Here is a 19,751-nt window from a genome sequence, read left to right on the forward strand (position 1 = left end):
TTTGTTTGGTTGTTGGCTGGTTTCCACTGTTAATGGCCCTCATTAAAACAAACACAAATTCCACCCAGCAAGTTCATCACCACCCGACCAGGAGCCCTTAAACGAGTGCGCCCTCAGAAATAGAGAAAATGGGACCAGTCCATGAAAAACAAAAGGGGATAGTTCGCTGTAACCTGTAGGTATGCAAATGGGACATAATAGTATCTTAGGCAACGTTGGTTTCCAGCCATGTTCTGATCTCGTTCTCATTCCTCCGGACCCATTCAATGTTGTTCCTCACCGTCTCCAGCGCCTGCTTCCTGGGCATCTCCCCAGCACCGGCATCAGGTGTTAAACTGAAGAAATGTTCCATCTAAAAGACAAGCGCCCATACAGCAGCATGTTGAAATATGTCACGAGATGCCTGAACACAATGCATCACAGGGTTGAAACACGTTAGAGTTGCGTGTCCGAATATGTCTATTCAGTGTCATTTACAATATTTGAGAAACAATACGCTGTTGCAGTAGTGGTGGAGGATAGTTGCAGGACAGATGCAGGATGGGAAACTTTACTGTAGCACTAGAGACAAAATTACTCACAACTAGCGGGGGCGAGCAAAATAACAAAGCAATGGTAGAAAATTGCCCAAAAACATGTTAAAATCAACAGGCTGAATTGAAATAAAGACCGGTCCTAACCTTCCACAGTTGTAGTTCTGTGTTGTAGGTGGTTGTGATGCGATTCAGCAGGCGGCCCAGGTTTCTGTCAGTGATGGTGTATCTGTTATGTAATGGAAAATTAACAGCCATGGTCAATAAAACAACAGCAATAAAATGATAATAATAATAATCATTATCATCATGATCATTATCACCATCATCATGATGTTTTTTAAAGGCTACTTTTTGGTCCGATTGAAAGCTGAAGATACCAGAAGGTTAATTGAAGTTTAATGTATTTTTCATTATAGAAACATTACAAACCTCGGTCTTCTTTTCAAATCACACTTCATTTTTTACCATTTGGCAGCATGTCCTTACAATGCAATACACTGTGTCTTTTGTGATGTCTTTGTGGCTCTTTAGTTTTGTTGTAGGGCATAGTGAATGTGGAAGTATATTTTCCCCAAAACAAATGGTATGTAAACTTCAAGCATAAAAAAGTGATTTGAAAACCCAAACTCAGTTGTGTAAATCTACAAACGGGATTCTAACCCACATTTTGCAGGTACAATCCTCAGTTTATGATTACAAATTACTAATTAATTAATTTATGTCTATCAGAGTGGGAGTCTACAATTTTAATTGCTTGACTTGACTTGGGTTCTGCTGACTAGGGACTTGACTGAAAAGGTTTCTAAAGTCTTGATCTTGTGTTTGTGTAAATGACTTAGATTGAAAGTGATGAGATTTGTTCCACCAGACGACTGAATTTAAATTCTGTTTTTATCCTATTAAAAGCATATTGCATTGAAAAGTCCTAGATATTTAGTTTTCTTTAAGATATTATCTACATTTAGACTTGGGACTTGATTTGAGACTTGTGCCTCAAGACTTGAGACTGACTTGGGACTCGAGCAAAGTTGACTTGGTCACACCTCTGATGTCTATAAATACAGGAACAAAGATATATATAATAAGGTATGCCTGTGTATTATTCCATGTGTGATAACAGCCCAAACCTGAATATTGCTAAAAACTTGCAAGTTGTCTTCTAATGACAAATATTTTTCAATAGTGTTTTTGAAACAAAGTCTGTCACAAGCCCAAGTAAATTGGTGAGAAATTCAGCTTGACTGGACCTGAGCCAGTCGGATCCACTTGGGTCCTATTCTTGCTGTACTGACCTGTCAACCAGGTAATCCCAGTTGAGGGTGGTCCAGTCCCAGGCCATGCTCTTCCCTAGTGGGTTCAAGGAGACGTATCGCACCACGGTGAACAGATCCTGACTCCTCACCACATTCCCGTCTTTAGATGCCTCCAATAGCCTTTGGGAGAGCACAAACTTTATTTTCTTAACATATCCACTTTCATCCATTTCAGAAACACTTATTTTATGTAAAAAAAAAAAAAAAATCCAGCCATTTTATCAGCCCAAATCAAAAAGTGGGGCTGTATCAGAGAAGAGCGTCCAATCTCTACCAATTAAAACACCATAGATTTTGCCAAAATTCAGTTCTGGTATTCCTATGGTCACTGGTGGGAAATCTTCTCCACACAATGACAAATTAAGAGTAAAATCCAAAAAAAGTGAGTGCTCTGTCCAGAGAAAGCTCGACTCCAACGATGGCTGAACCTCTTCACCTCCTCCACCCCACCTCACACTAAGAAGAAGACGTTTATTTGACCGGATTTCTGGGTAATGAAGTCCTTCAAACTCTCAAAAATTCAAAGTTATCTCTCACTGCCACTTGGGGCCGCCAAAGTGCGAAGATGCCTCATACAGCCTTAAGAGAAAATTAAAAACTCACCTTCTTACTGCTTTATACTTGTTCTTTCTGTTAGTTTTGGCAGTTTTTGTGTCACTTTTGTTTGTTCTTTGTTTTTTTAATCATGTCTGTAAAGCACTTTGAGTTGCACTGTATGAAATGTGCTCTGTAAAAAAATAACTTCACTATTTAAAACTTGGCTTTACTAGTATACAAACCATGTACTGCAGGAGAATAAAAATAGCTACCCAAATATGTAATCTCTTCATGGGCAAAAATAGAAAATAAACAATATACAATTAGATGAGTTAGTGTGATTTGTTTAAAAAAAAAAAAAAAATTACAGCATTACAGATAGGCCTTTATAAGAAGCGAAAATGCCTTGTGTCTGCATCAAAACTACAAAATCAAATCCCTTAATTTTATCCCTGAAATGTCCTTAATTTCTCCATTACATAAACATTTAATATCTATTAAAAATGACATAGCTTTAAAAAGGTAAGGTTAGTATCATGGGTTTATAAGGGATTTATTTGTGGGTTGATTCACAGAGACACTAGTAATTAAGATATTTTTCATGCCTTTTGTGCATGGTTTACAGGTTATTAATGACTTATTAATGGAAAGTTCCTGTCTCCCTGAATCTTTCATTAAATTATAAAGTAAGGAGTCAAGATTAAGGGGTGTTTAAGGAGGTTTCGATGGGATCTCGTCCATTAATAACTCCCTTAATTAATTTTAAAGGGGATTTTGCATGAATTAAGGGGGAATTCATTAAATTAATGAAATGGTTATTTTAAGGGATTACTGGTTCGTAGAGTAACCATTCTGAAAAGACAGTAGTCATTTTGTTTACTTGTATAGAAGGTTGATATTCTCCACAGATGCCAGTCCATACAGCAGCTTGTCCTTCTCTTGGGCCAAAGTAGCATCTTTGTACCTCTGGAACATTATATTCCACTTTTCTTCGGTGCCTGAGTTCTTCATCCCGTATCGATAGACCAGCAGTCTCAGGTTCACTGCCACATTGCTGGAGGCCAAAAGATCATCAGAGTTTAATATCAGATCACTGGCTATGTTTATATGCACGAGTACCCCAGCTAATGACTTCACATTGTGGCCATTTTGAACTCTCAGGGTGGGAAACTCTATCCAGAAGATTGGCACAAAACTAGTGTACCTTCAGCACGTAAATGAGGACTTAAGATAGACCAAACAGTTATCAAATTAGCTAGCAATATCAGGAATAATGACTATAACGACTGCTTGAACTTAGCAGGGAAGTTAGTTAGTTAGCTTAGTAGTTAGCAAGCGACTAGCTAGCTACGCTAGACTCTGGTAATGCGATAATGCGGCAAATATATTAAAATGTGAATATCCCTCTGGATTCTTGAGATCCATTTGTTTCTAATATGTTTTTCAGTGGAGAATCTGTGAAATGATAAATGTTTGTATTGGTATACAACAGTAGCACACAGTTGGGTTGTACTTGCTGTTCCAGATAGAGTTTCCCACCCAGTGTTCAAAATGGCTGCCATGTGAATAAGGTCAATAGGCCATGCGCCAGCTGAAGGAAAAATCCACCCTAAAACACTGTTAAAAACAGATATTGGTGATTTTCTGGGTCCATTTTGTTGTTTGGTGGTGTATTTTTCGTATTCCTGTGGATAACTGACCAAACGTAGACAATGTGATGTCATGTTAAGATATTATATTTATAGAGAAGCACTTGCTCTTTGATTCTGTGGGACTGACACCAAAACCTTTACATTTACCGTTGATGTTTCTGCTATCAAACTCCATTGTAGCTGCGCTGGAAATATCTCAATGTGTTAGGTATGATTAGAATTACCAATATTTATTATATATTATACAATAAGCAGATAGATAGATAGATAGATAGATAGATAGATAGATAGATAGATAGATAGATAGATACTATATATTGTAAAATATAGAATTAAAAATACATTAAAAATTGTAAAAAAATACAACTGTGATAGGGGAGCTTCCAATTGACATGAAGAGACTTAACATTATGTCTGTTATAAGAGCTTCTAATAGTAAGTACACTTACATTATACACATTATAAAACATTATAGTTGTATCCAGCATGTAAAGTCTTTTCCAAAGGACATCCCTCAATTTACTGCAATGAATCCACTGATGTGATTTGTTTGAAACAGCATTGGACTTTGGATGTAATGTACTGTTGTGGTGATACCTGAGGCTTCCATCAATCCACTGGTTAAAAATGTGAGATGCTTCATCCAGGGATTCCTGGTCTCCCATCTGACAAGCGATACCAAGGACGGTCTCTCTAAGTAACCTGTCAGACAAATCCAACATTACACGATAGAATCGAAGAAATAGAACAAACATACAAGTGTCTTCCATGAACTGATTATGTACAAGTTGAAAACAAGTCCTGTCTATTATACATCTATGGAATGCATGTATGGTTCAGTGTTACCAACACTGTGTTGGGTTAATTCAAAGCGAAACAATTTTTTGGTTTAAATGAATGAGAAAAAATATATTACTGTTACCAATATCCAGTTCAGAACCAGAATCTATCATAGATTATAACAGACTGAAATGAAGGAGACAGACAAAGCTCTTAAGTCGCCATGCATTTTTTATACTGTCCCTACCTCTCTGTCTGTGTTCCTTCATCTTGCCATCCAAGTTGCGTAGAGATTGCTCGAACATGCTCACGAAATAGTTTCTAGGAAAAAATACAAAAGCGACAGGAGCCCATAGGTTTTATAGAAAATGTGGTATTCATTTTGAGAGACACTAGCACTAACAATACGTGAGATAGAGCCTACCAATGCTCTCTACCATGGTCTCATTTGTTTATGGTAATTATACCAAAGTATCACAATTAAAAGGGCTGATAAGCTAACGTCAAGATGAAACTATCCAGTTTAGAATAGTGCAAAGCAAAATGGTTCCTGTTTTGTGCCACAAAGCATTCCAGCAGATTTCCAACCGCTGGCTCACAATGTAAAATGCAGTATAGAGGCTGCATATCTTCTTGATGATGGTCTTGTTTGTTTAATGTCTCAAAATGAATGTGGTAATAATTTATTGATGTTAAAATTCTACACACAGCACCTTTAGATGACAACAGTATACTGATGTTTAAATCTTTAAAAAGAAGGTATAAAATTCCATTAATTTAAGTTTGCTGACGTGGATTGTTACAATTCAGATGAAGAGATGACACAAAAGCTTCAAAGTGAATGGCTTTTTCTTTGTTTTAAATTCGACAGATGAACATGTGGAAGGCTTAGCAGCTCCCTCACCTGAAACTTAGGGTAGAGTGCGTTGTTGTCTGATAACATAGTCCGAACATAGGCGATAGAAGAGGACACGCGGTCCCAAACTATGTAGTCAGTCTCATTTGTCAGGTACTTGGTCAGGTTGAAGGCATTACCATAATCTATAACATCCGCCCTGATGAGTGAAATGAAAAGTAATGTGTCATCAATTTAAAGTTATATGATAAGGGACATGTATTTTTCTACTGTGTATTTTTGGGTAAGAGCTTACCTCCCAAGAGCAAAAATATCATCAATGTAACTGGTGCGATCAGCTGCATCAAGCTCCTGTTAAGCAAGTGATAAGAGTCAAATGAATAATAATAGAAGAAATGGGGGTTTTATAGTCAAACACAACCAACAATTTCAATACTAGAACATGTTAAAGGAATACATTGAGTTTTTAAGAGATTGTCCCATGGGTCAGCTTTCCCATTAAAGGTCCCATATTGTACACTCCAGTGTTTTATTTTCTGTCTTGAGGTCCATTCAAAGCTGTGTGTGTGTGGTGTTATGTACCAAAAACACTCTCAATCCATCTTTACACGTTCATTTTCCAGCATCTCTCTGAGCCTTACCAAGAACAGGCTGTTTCTGTTGCTGTGTCTTTAAGGCTCATTAATATTAACGACCCCTCTGTTCTGATTGGCTAACTGTTTCAAGAGTGAAACGTGAGACACCGCAGACCCAGCAGAACAGGCAGCAGACAGCTAGGGAAAACTCTCCGGTAATAAACAATGACAACTGCTCAACTGCTCAAAAAAACACTTTGTTAAACTATTATTTCTCACAAAAATGATAATGAGCGAACCTTTGTGACGCCACAAAGTTATGGAAGTCCAAACGGCTCGTTTAGAGGCTCGCTTTTCTAATATGGATTGTGTGGATTTAGTTGGCGACCGTGCATTTTGATACTTTCACCGTGTTTAGATAGACCATCCAACTCCTTTATAATCAAAGAGGCAAGGGAAATCCTGTTCTACACGATATGGGACCTTTAAGTGATGAAGACAGCAAAATCATGCTAACACTTAAGCATATGTTATGTCGAGTGATAGTAGGCTCCATGCTAACACTTTAGCATACACTATGTAACAGCTAAGTTGACCAAGGGGGCATTCTAACAAAAACTCACTATATTGCTTTAACCAGACGTGAAAAATGGAAACAATATCCCACAAATATTCATAGTAATCTCAATATTTTATAATAACATTGCAATTTGGATTGTAGGTGCTCTATTAGATCTATTACCATCAGGATTGCATTACCAAGTGGTTGTCTTGAAGCTGCTGACTAATAGTGCTCCACATGAGGTTATCATGGTTGACTCTGTAGAATCCAATGTGATCATTGTTAACCTTCAGCAGTCCATCCATTGGAGGGGAGTAGTCAGGGACAACAAGCTCTGAACAAACAACAAAGTAATTAGTTATGCATAAAACTTCACTCTGACATTAGCCATTAACAAAATAAAACGAAATTAAAACAAATTAAAAAAAAATAATAATTGAAATTTTTAAAACAAAATGTAACAACTAAATAAATAAATCTATAAATAAAAATAATAATAACAACATAATAAAATAATAAAATGAAAGTCATAATACAATATTCAACATATAAAAATTCATACTGACAGGTAAGGACATTTTTTCCCAATTCACCTGTGGTGCCTCTCCTTAACATTTTTTTATTTTTTTTTTGTAATTTAAAAAGTACTTTTTTACTGGACAGTTCTGTGTAACGTGCTAGGCAAAGAATAGAAAGAGAAAATGCATGACATGCAATATAGGTCAGTAGCCAGACTTGACGCCACAATGTTAGATATTTTGAAGCTAATTTCAGTACTTTGAAGATTATTACATCATTTTTAAGTTCAGCGTACTACCTGTGTTGCTCTTGTCGAACATAACCGACATATTCTTGTTGCTCTTCACAGAGTGCCACTTCACAGGGATCGTCCATTTGTAGCTGTTACAATAACACATTTATTGTTGTAACGCATTGGCATACAAGTCCTACTCAAATACATTCACATCTCCTATTAGGTAAAAGATAGCATCCTCCTGTATTGACACCATACAGTATAACGTACATCAAGTCTGACCTGAGTAAACAGAGGAGTAGATGGCAACCTTTGAATATTTTGCATTGTTGGATGGGTAATGATGTCAAGCCAGGAGGACGCCATCTTTATCCACTTGGTCCATCATTACACAGGTGTGGGAATTCAACCAATGAACATGGACTTTGAGTATCTCTGACCTAAGAGGTGTAGGAGGCTGGCTGGCATCAGCATTGGGATCCAGCAGGAAGCGTTCTTGGGTCAGTTTGGCACCAGTCTCTGAAACAGACAGGTTCAGTACAGGATAACCCATCTGTTTGGTCCATGTGTCCATTACCTCTGCAACTGGCAACCCACTCACCTGGGCAAGAGAATGGAGATTATGTTCAGAGAACTTCATAGACAAAAGTTCAGGGTGATAAGTGATTATTTACAGCAAAAATGACATTGAGAGGTGACAAAAATGATGAAGTTCAAACATACATTTGCGAGAGATGCCCAGAAGTTGGCTGTTTTGGCGTTCTGAAAGTGGTAGTCTTTCAAGTATTTCTGGTGAGAGAAGAAAATAAATGCAGGTCTCCATTATTCGGCTGCTGGAACCTTCACAGTTTCACTTATCAGAGAGGAAAAAAAAAAACCTCAAAAATCCCTCAAGACACTCTTACACTATTAGATCTCATCAATCTGTGATGTTCAATGTATTCCAAGACTTATGACTTAGGACTTGGGTTGTTACTTTTGTGGTGTACCCACTTTCCCTCAACCTTCCTTGTCTACTTCTACTGTAGTTTGTGATTTCCTACATTTCCTAGAATGCCTTTTGACAACCCCCAGAGAAGGGGTGTGAACTTGTTGCTTTCATGGTGGTGTATGGGCATATATAAATAGTTTGAAAGTGTGAACATTCAGCTATGTGTTGGTGGAGAGAGCAATAGCGATATAGTAAGTGTTGAGCGGAGACTGAGCGGAGAGGCTTGTGGCTGCATTGCATTCTGGTCTATTGAGGCTGCTATCAGTGGAGAAAGTAGTCTCTCTGCCTCTTCTACGATGGATTTCTCCCTGTATGATTGTTGAATATAGAAAGAAGCCCTCGCTCTTTGATTCCGAGGGACTGACACCAAAACCTGGCGTTTACCATTGATGTTTTAGATCGCTGAAAATTTTGAATTTGTCCAGTTATCTCCGGGAAGAAGAAAAATACATCACCAGACAACAAAATGGACCCAGGAATGCAAGGTACATTACCAATAGCTGTTTTCTTTAACAGTGTTAAAGTGTTTTAGGGTGGATTTTTCCTTTAATGGTGCTGCAACAATAAGTGTTGTAGCAGCCAAGACAGAAATCATAGCACAACATGCGAAACAAAATCATCTGTAGCGAGGATAAAACTTTAACTCTCTCTGTATGTGTGTGTCTGTACTCCTCTACACAGTATATAGGATATATCAAAGGGCAAGTTGAGGGCTTCAATGTTAAGATGGCGTATTATCTTTGATTAGAAGGGATGGTCTTTGACTTACTCGACAGCCATCTCTGAATTTGTCTCTACCCATCCAGTCCTCTAGCATCCTGAGAATGGAGGCCCCCTAAAGAAGAAGAAGTTACATTACCAAGTGTGTTGTATTGTATTGTATTGAATACATTTATATTTGTTGGTATCTTGAAGAAACCTTGCATACAGTTTTGGTTCTTTTTTTACTGTAATTGACAAATGCCATTGTTCCCAGGGGAAGCAAAGATTTAATGACCCTAGCAATAAAACAGTATGCTGCATTTGTTTTATTGGAGGCTAACCAGAACCATGGTCGTAAACTTTTGTGACAAGCTGAATTTCAAAACATTACATATAATTTTAGAGAACATATTTTTTTAAGTGCATTGTGTTGCATTACAAGCAGATTATACGCCCATTAGAAGCATAGCTATACTTTTCTTACAAGATAATCATCAAACAAAACCACATTTAACATCATGTCATTAAATATACAGTTGCCCCATAAAATATTAATCTCTTACATTTTATGCACATTGTGTTTATTATATCATGCTGTGATTAGAATAATTATCACGCACTCATAATGTGCTGCTATGATACCTGATAAAGCCTTATGAGCACCACTTGAAGTACAGTGTTACCCAAAAGTTCAAACTGGGGAACTTATGATAGCTTCAGTAATAATAATCCATACTGAGCTTTATTTTCATGCCAGCAATTTTGGAGTAAAAGAGTAGGTACCACATTGTTTTTTTTTTTATTTTCTCATTTTGGAGTGAAACTCTCATATGTCGGCTAGGATGAAATAGAAGGCATTGTTGTGGTCATACCTTGCTGTATGAGATGGCATCAAACACAGAGGTAATCTCAGCAGGGGTCGACACATTCACTATAATTGGGTGAGAGGAGAGAAGGGCGTCGTCCACCATGACAGGAAGCACATCGCTGATGATCATGATGTCGCGCTGTAGACCATAGGAAGGGAATAAAATGTGCAAAACCAGCTTCACCGCAACACATTCAATGGGTAAAGTGTGTTAAGCATGTTATCATTGTGGATGGACATCATCCAGTCCTCCCAACGCAACACCGTCCTGTTGTCCCTGTGTCATGTGTGTCTGTACTGTAGTACTATCATCTAGAGGGTTTCCTCCATTAGTTGGGTTGGTTTGTCCAAGTGAGAACAATACCATTTGAACTCTGGTGGCACCAAATAACGACACCAAGACATCTGAAAATGCGAGTGTTAGTCCTCTAACAAGAGAATTGTAGTGCGGTGCATTAGGAGTGAGAACGTAATCCACATCAACTACAGGAAACAACCCCAAAATGCAAGGTTTTATGGGTAAAAGGAGACATGTTGACAGCAGGTACTCATGCTTGAAAAGCCTAGCATAACAAAATGAAGTGAGGGCGAATTGCAGTCTGGACTGATGCTCATATTCAGCTATTTCTTCATGTGTTCCTCACTGGTATGAACACCAGAGATGGTAAATTACAGCAAAGAGCGCAAACAAGTCCATCATGTTTAGCTAAAGTTGCTCCACCTGCTAACATTGGCAAATATCATTGACATAACCTAACTGTTAGCTGTTATCTGTTAGTTGTTGCATGGGGAACATGATTTTACGCTGGGCAAAGAAAATCTGAGCTGGACCACTGGAACACACTGAGGTTGTAATTACGACCTACCAGCTGGGAATTTCTGATTTTGAATTGAATGCAGCATGAGAAGATGACATTTAGTTTGCTGATGTCACTTTACAGGATTTCTGGGTGTTGAAGTCTTCAAAATTCAAACAGGCTACCTCTCGCTACCATTTGGGGCTGCCATTTGGGACTGTAAAAGACCTCCTTTGGAACAGTGTCAGGAAAAACACTTGAACAGAGTGGTCATGCCACTAAAGAACTCACCATTCCCCAGGTAGGTTCAGCTTTCTCCACACCGATGTACTCAAAGAAACTGGCAAAGCCCTCATTCAGCCAGAGATCATCCCACCAGTCCATAGTCACTATGTTCCCAAACCACTGGAGAAAAGACATTTGGCATGAGTTGCTGGAATCTGAACAGAGGAAAGTGAGCGTGTTTCTATGTGTGGGTACAGTAAGTGTGTAAGCTGAATTTTATATTTTAGTGCACACATTCAGGGATTACTGTTTTTTAAGGTGTAGATGTCTTAAAAGGGGGTTCAACGCTGCACCAATTTGTTGATTTCGGAGTCAACACATTAACATTTTTCCCATGGTCCAAAAAAGTTTTTGGATTTGTTGCTAGTCGCTTTTGAGAAATAATGTTGCCAGGGACCTGAAAAGTAGCTAAATCTAGTGACATAGCCAACCAAAGTTAATATCTAAGCCTAGAAAATTCCCACGTCCTACTTACAATGACCACTAGGAGGCTGACCTGAACAATTTTTCCTAATCGGTAGTTCGTATTTTCGGTAAATCCAATATGACATGAAAGCAGCATTAGATACATACCTAGTATGTAGACACAAATAGAGAAAATAAAACACAAACAAATCAACTAATAAATAAACAAATAGATAGCATGAATTATCACATTCACCCAACAGATTTTGTAAAAACTAGTTGTATATGTTTTTACATAGGAGTTACCCTGATAACGCTTCGGTTTGGTCATGACTTTATGGTCTCCTCTCCATTGTGAGAGCCAAGAGAACCAGGAAATGAAATGCCATTCAATATGATCTCCTGTAACTCTCCTGGAACAGTTCATAAAACTTAATTGTCGGCCTCACTACCCCTTATCTCCCTTCACAGTAAAATAGCTGATATCTCGGAAAGAGATGTTCCTGCATCGTTCATCATAAAAAGCTTGAAAGATAACACATAGTGCATTTACAACATGTACAGTGTTGAACTCCAGTGTTTCTATGGCCAATTCCATGGTTAATAACAAACCTATCAAGTGTGAAATAAAGATAGCACTGTGTCATTACCAAAAGAACACTGAGCCAGCTGGATACAACTTGATATATGACTTTTCCATCCTACATGGTTAAATATAGTCACTGAGATAACACTGCGCTAGAGCTGCCTTCATGAAAGTTGTACATAAATGCAAGTCATCATGAGAATGAAGTTTATTATAAAGTCGGAACAGGTAGGCGACTGAAAATGGAAAATATCAGCAGAGTTAATGTATGGACAGTGAGTACTGGAGTATGGCTACAGGCACCACTGTTGTAAACTATTCCTATTAGATTTCCTAGGAATTAAGACCATTCAAAATCAATATATTCACGTTTATTAGCATCATTACGGTAGCATAGCATAACCCAACCCCGAAAGTGCAGCTGAAGCAATGTGAAGGACGATTTTGAGTAGGAGACTTGATGAATATTGGCTAGTTATTTTATTATTTTTATTCTACTGAAGCTGCTGTCGGTGGAGAAATTGGTCTCTCTCCTCCTCTACAATGGATTTCTCCCTGTATGATTGTTGAACGTCTCTTGGTGCAAAACGGCGGCTCTAGAAAGAAGCCCTCGCTCTTTGATTCTGAGGGACTGACACCAAAACCTGATTTACCGTTGCTGTTTTAGATCGCTGAAACATTTTCTGCTATCAAACACCATTGTAGCTGCTGGAAATACTTTGAAGTGATGTAACGTTGTCTACGTTTGGCCACTTATCCACAGGAACAAAATGGACCCAGAAATGCCAGGTACATCACCAATAGCTGTGTGTTTTAGAGTGTATGTTTCCTTTAAACATCTGCTAACCCACCTTAAGGTCTTAGTTTTCTTTAGTTAAAGTTTTAGTGTCCTATGATAGTCTAAATGCTGTTTCAGAGGCTTTTGTACCCTGACAGGAATATATCGGTGGAACCCTACTTCCACCTCTTGTAATTCAAACCCTGGCCTGGTTTTCCAGGCACGGTGGTGTGGTACCTGGTGAACCAGTTCGTGAGCGATGACGCTGGCCACCCGTTGCTTGTTGTAGGAGGACGACTGGCTCGCATCATACAGCAGGTTGGTCTCCCGGTAGGTGATGAGGCCCCAGTTCTCCATGGCGCCTGTACCAAAGTCAGGGATGGCTATCTTATCTGAATCAAGAGAACAAAGGGAGTCCGTTGAAGTGACCTCTTATCACATATTGCATTATTGCATTACTGTTGTTCCATACAGAGAGATAGTGACTGACTCATCAACGAATATTACCAAGGCGTCATAGCCAAATGTCTCAGCTAAGGGGATACTCTCACTAATATTCACTCACTAACATGCTGTCAATGTGCTACCTGCATCTGTTAATGAATACATTGACAAGGTGTATAGAGTTTTACAACACACGCCAACATGTCAGGGTACTTTCTGTACATATGTATGGCCTTATGTTGGGATGGGACGATATATTGAATTTCAATATATCGTAATACAAAAAAAAAAAACAAGCTCTCCATTGAAATTATATTTGTACTTTGTACAAAAATTGTTGTTTACATTCTAGCAAACCAATGCCATTGGCCCATATCGTATCGTATCGCATCGTAGTGTATCGTATCATATCATAACGTATCATATCGTTTTGTGAGATAAGCATATCATCCCATCCCTACTAATAATACTTTTTACATTCTACTTAACATGTTCTACTGTTTAAATTGTTGGTTGCATATGTTAAAATAACCCCAATTTGCTATATTCTTGTTTGTATTCTGTTTTTATCTTTATATTCTATTTTCCCCTGGTGTATCCTATTACTATTTGCTACTGCAATGACTGATAGGGATAATACCAGAAGCTCAGCTCCAGTGTCCTTCTTTCAATAGACTGGACATTTCACACGATAATATCTAAGTCACAACTGCTCATAGAGGCGTAGTGAGTGAGCCAGTTATTTTCCTGTTTTTTGTGTTTAGAAGACTCACTCTGATGCTAAATGTTGCTATGGAGATGATTATGAGAGTGGATTTCTAAAATTACCGAGTTTTGAAATGGAGTAGTTCATGTTGAAATATTCCTCAAAATAGTCAAAGATGACCTTGGTCGTGTTGACTGCATACTCAGCAGTTTCTATCTGACTTGGCTGTGCGTAGATTCTCAACTGCAAGGAAAGAATGAGAGAAAACAAATAGTGAGTGAGTCTGTGTGTGTGTGTGTGTGTGTGTGTGTGTGTGTTGCTATGATTGGATGAATGCCAATACTGATCTCAAATCAAGGTGACCACTATTACAAAAAAAAAAAGATCCTCCATTCCATATGTCATGGAGTTTGTTGAGGGACAAAAAAGATATAAATATACATTATATATGTAGCACCTTTCAAAACAGAACTTGCAAAGTGCTCAACAAACAGACAATAAAAAGAAATAGTGGGGGATATTTAAAATAAAACTAATATCATATACTGTATGCTATATAACTATAAAATAATATTTAATATTTGTATAATATACTTAGATAATATATACTTGATTCAATATTATTAAAAATAATATTTTTTCATTATTTATACAGTATTTATATGTGTAAATATTAAATATTTTAAATATTGTTAGTTTATCCCACAGCAGATGAACGAACTAAAGGGATAAACTAAGCAGAAACGTCTTTATTTTAAAATAAAATACAACAATATTAAGAACAAAAACAAAAAATAAAATAATTAATTCAGAATAAAGTATGGAAATCAAATCATGAAAAGGCCTTTTTGGTTGTGTAGAAGTGATTTAAAGGACGATGCTAAGATCACAGTGGTAAACTCACAGGAATGTTTCGTGAAGATCGTCTTTCCACATGGGCAAACTGGTGCACGGCGAAACATACCAAATAGGTGCTCATTGGAACCGACTTTTGGAAGGAAGTTTTCACTTTACTGCCAGGCATCGGTTGTGGCTCGCCCTGGAGAGGCAGAGGAAAAGGCTAATGGGTTAATGTGGATGTCACTCAGCCTGTAGAGCTGGGTGGTTCCCCTGCCCCCCAAAACAGAGGCACAAGATGGATGCCTCCGCTTTTAGTATTCACAGTGTTCCCTCCTGCCCCAGCTTCTCTCTCTTTGTTTGATCGCAACCATGGGAACTTTGGGGAAATGATGCTACCACAAACTATAGCTGCCATATGAGTCATTATCAGAAGCAGTTTTATTGGCCAAGTAAGTCTGCACATACAAGGAATTTGTAGAAGTAGTAGCATACTGTCACTGTGAAAATTTTCAATTGAAGGATCACATGTTCCTCTATAGGATGGGAAACGTCTACAACACTTTTGAAACCAATTGGATAAACTCAAAAATGCATGGTGATCAAGCTAAAAACAAGACTGTTTTCTTAGTTCCTGAAAAGTTTTGGAGATTTTCACTGCAGCAATATAACAAATTTAGTAGAAATTTAGGGATTAAGTCTCTTTTTTGAGTGATATACAAAGACAGAAGTAGCCTATATAAGTATAAGTAGTATGGTTGCGCTGATAGGAAGCTATGCAAGTCAGTAATAGAGATAAAAGCAGAAATATACAGATCTAGAGTATATTGTACTGGGTTCTGTGCAGTCCTAGAACAGAACAGTCCAAGGGAAAAACATAAAGATGCTACTAATAATGTTGGATGGGTAATAAGAGTAAGTAACTGCAATAACAACTTGAGACTTAATCCATACATGTTAGTGATCCCCTATATTTCCAACCAATACAGTCTACTAAACATGTTCAAATTGACACCAGCATATGTTTATACACTGTTATATAGCTTTATTGTTTTACTGTTTTTATTCAGTAGCTATTTATATTCTATTTTGTGCAAATATTGTATTTTTCCTTGCTGAATCCTATTACTTTTTTACTGCAATGACCCAATTTCCCCACAAGGATCAATAACGTTTCATCTTATCTTACCTTATGTATTTTTAACATACTGAGCAACAAATATATAGTATTAATTCTTTCCCAAAATGGATATACAGCATTTTGGAATGAAACCTCAGTCATACCTCAAGCGGCATGTTGGAGAGAGCTTCATAGGCAGCATCATGAGTGATGGAGATATTGTAGGTGGCCTTTTTGTTGGGTTCATCAAAGCAGGGAAATGACTTGCGGGCATCTGTAGGCTCATGGTCAGTTGCAGCGATTTTTCTAGTGAACAGGTGAAAAGACAAATCATTGCAGAAGTATTTGAGAAAAGGGAAACTAACTGCACAGATGGGGAATGTACTTGAGGATTACATGAGTTATGTTTTTTTTTCTTTTCTTTTTATCAACAGAGGCACCACCTTAAAATTTAACTGGAGCCTGATAGTCTACATTTTATAATACTGGAACAGCAAAAGTTGGACCAGGGTGCACAAAGGTCGCCACCTCTTAGATTGGGAATCATTTGGTCAACAGTACAATACTCAAGACCTCTTCCTTGAACTGGCAAAAGTGGATATTGATGATTAGGAGCACTGTGGGACAGGTATGAAACAAAAAGTAATGATGCATGCACCTGGTCCATTCAACCCATCTATTTCATCTATGTAGCAGGCAGTTTAGCCATGTGCCAAGCTCAAAATTCCTTTGCAGCTGCATCACAAATCTCCTGTCAACCATGTCTGGCTCCATCATGGAGGTAGGCTATAACTGGAAAAATGGCTGGGCACAAAAATGTCTAAATAATTAACCAGAGTAGAGAAATAGAGATATTTGAAAAAGACTGTTGTGGGTGTGGTCAATTCACTAACATAAGTAATTCAGTGATGTTATAAGTAAACATGAGTAGTCTGATAAGGTGGATTTGTTTCCAAATGTAGGTTACTGTGACACAGTAAACTGTCTTGTCTTTGTCTTTAGCCCTAGTCTCTACTCCAAAACACTTGAGAAGAGTCAGCTCAGCTAACCTGAAACGTTAGCTAGCGAACAAGCCAGCAAGCTAATTTAGCAAAGCAACTAATGCTAATGTTAACATGCAACTACTTGGCTCTTCTAATGCTAGCCACTTAGCCTACATATGTTAGCTAGTGTGCTAATCAGATGTGTTTACAAGAAGAGCTGACCAGATACTGTGTTTAGCTAGCTAGCTGACAAGCTGACATTAACACAGGCCGTGTCTTAGGCCTGTTGCCCAAAAGCTGAGGACCTCCAATATGGCCGCCAGAGGGTGTGTTATATCATCTGGAAGCCCTTGAGTGAAGAATTTTTATAGTAGACTAAACTATCTTTAGCACAACTTTGTGTGTGTGTTGTAGTTTTGGAAATATTTTAAAGCAGCAAACCGTACTAGCTGCATTGTATGTCAGAAAGTGAAGGTCGTCGTTGCTTGTTATTATTAATGTTTGGTTCCGCAAAAAGAAATTTCCATCTCACTGGGATTACGTGAATAAGTAAGGGATTCATTCTCTTTCTCTGTTGCGTACACACACACACACACACACACACACACACACACACACACACACACACACACACAAACATAGCCATCAACACTCACTAAAAAACATTAAAGAAAAGTTGACCAGTGGATGTAAATTATTCAACAGATTTTTCCTGTCACGCATTGTACATGAAATCTAATAAAATAGATTCAGAGTTCAAAGTAGCATGCAGCATCAGTGTCAGCATAGTAAATGGGAGTGAATGATTGTTAGTTATTATAACAAAGCTTACACAATAACTATTTCCATAAAGTTTGTCCTCCAGTACAGCTACAAAAAAGCTTGAGCTATTTCCATTTGTAAAGTTGTCTTTTTCTTACAAACTAGAGGTAGACACCGCTCTTCATATGCACATGTAAACACAATTATACCAAAGATCATTGGAAAAACGTACAGCACAACCTTCTTCTGGACTGGGTGATCTTGACAGAAACTACAAACTGGCTTCCAAATGAATCCTCTGATGAGTGCTTATATGCCGAAACACATGAGCCTGATTTTGGCCTTTGATAAAAAATATGTTGTTTTTTTGCAGCAGAGAGAGACAGGAATGATGTGTGAGGAGGATGACATGTGACAAAGATCCCACGCCAGATTCAAACCCAGAACGTTAAAGATACATTAAGATACCAAAACCACCATGTAACTTTTTTAGAGTGCCACCATTCCCATGTTTTTCCATGGATTGGATGAATACCAGCGCTCAACCCTTGTAGTGTGTCATTGCTGCCCTTGCCCACCTTTCCTGTCTCTACTGTCCACTACTGATAATATACACATCACTTTTGTCGCTGCTAAGAAAATCTCACAGAAAAAGGAAAGAGCCCACACACCTCCATGCTCCAACACATCTTTAATGGACGTTTCGAGCACAAAGGCTCAAAAACGTTTATTTTTAAACGTTTTCGTCCTGACGAAGAGCCTTTTGTGCTCGAACGTTTGCTGTGTTGGAGCATAGAAGAGTGCGGGTTCTTGCCCTGTTCTTCTGTCCACGATCAGATAATACAAAGAACTTACTTGGGGACCCCGTCCTCCTTGTAGGTGACCCTGTAGAAACCCACCAGAGACCCGTTGAGCCATCCCTGGAAGTCTAGCTTCAGGATGTACACCTCGCCTGGACCGGTGGCTGCCAGCTCCTGCGCGGCCTCCACCACCACATACTGCTGATGCTTGAACTCAAAGCAGCCTTTCACCGCCACTTCCCTCTGGCCCGCCTGGCTCTCCAGCAGCAGCCTGGGAACGGCACTGACAAAGGTCTCCCGGATGTGGAGCCACAGATGGCGGGTGGGCTTGCTGACCTCCAGACGGACCGCTACGCTGCCCGTGTAGAGGTCCGTGTTCAGGTCGGGTTCCAGATGTAGGTCGTAGTGCTGCGGCTTCACATAGCTGGGCAGACGGAAATTCCTCCAGTCCCCACCGGAGTCACTGGAGGCCTCGCAGGGCCCTCTGTCGGATGGTGGGGGCTGGGTTGGCTCCTCCGTGGTTGGGGTGGTAGCGCTGGGGGTAGTAGTGGGGGTAGTGGTGGGGGTAGTGGTGGGGGTAGTGGTGGGGGTAGTGGTGGGGGTGGTGTCAGACCGGGTGAGGCCCACCCCGAGGCCCACGGCTACAGAGCAAACAACCACCGTCACGCAGATGACGGCCACATGCTTGCCGCGAATGCAGTAGCGCTTCTCTTGCTTCTCGAAGTCCATGCTCTCCACCATGGTGAGAGGAATGCTGCACTTCCCTACAGGTCAGACCCGGACCCAACTTTAATGGAGTGACAGCAGCCGATATTAGGAGGGTGTTCCCAAAAGCTGATCTGACTATTGACAAGAGTTTTCCCCCAGGTAAGCTGTTCTAAAACTGACCTGAAATCAGAGCTCCAGGCTGCGGGAACCTGCCTGGGAAGATTAGCTGCGCGAGCTGATCCGAGCTTTGCCTCTGTGGTAAAGAGGGGTGGAGAGGAGAAAGAGGAGGAGAGGTGCAGAGAGGAAATCTATCACACAGCGGAGGGAATCCCACACATTGAATGAGAGCTTTATTCCTCAAGCTGCTACGGGACAAATTACACCGCCTCCTCTTGTTAAACATCTGTCATTCCC

At 39.1% G+C, this 19,751-nt stretch overlaps 1 protein-coding gene across 1 annotated transcript; it reads right to left on the reverse strand.

The window, feature by feature from the left end:
- Positions 1-205: 205 nt before the first annotated feature.
- enpep (glutamyl aminopeptidase) lies at positions 206-19,376 on the reverse strand. Its single transcript, XM_071897166.2, has 20 exons — positions 18,685-19,376; positions 16,249-16,390; positions 15,032-15,166; positions 14,250-14,370; positions 13,215-13,369; positions 11,215-11,328; positions 10,131-10,265; positions 9,326-9,391; positions 8,289-8,354; positions 8,006-8,166; positions 7,629-7,711; positions 7,009-7,145; positions 5,970-6,025; positions 5,723-5,873; positions 5,066-5,139; positions 4,636-4,740; positions 3,267-3,440; positions 1,829-1,969; positions 681-762; positions 206-352 (listed from the first exon to the last, which is right to left on the reverse strand). The coding sequence occupies exons 1-20, from the start codon at positions 19,368-19,370 to the stop codon at positions 206-208; spliced, it is 2,931 nt and encodes a 976-aa protein (XP_071753267.1). The 5' UTR covers positions 19,371-19,376.
- Between the last annotated feature and the right edge of the window lie 375 nt (positions 19,377-19,751).

This window comes from Centroberyx gerrardi, chromosome 17 (assembly GCF_048128805.1).
Source record: "Centroberyx gerrardi isolate f3 chromosome 17, fCenGer3.hap1.cur.20231027, whole genome shotgun sequence".
Classification (NCBI taxonomy): Eukaryota; Metazoa; Chordata; class Actinopteri; order Beryciformes; family Berycidae; genus Centroberyx; species Centroberyx gerrardi.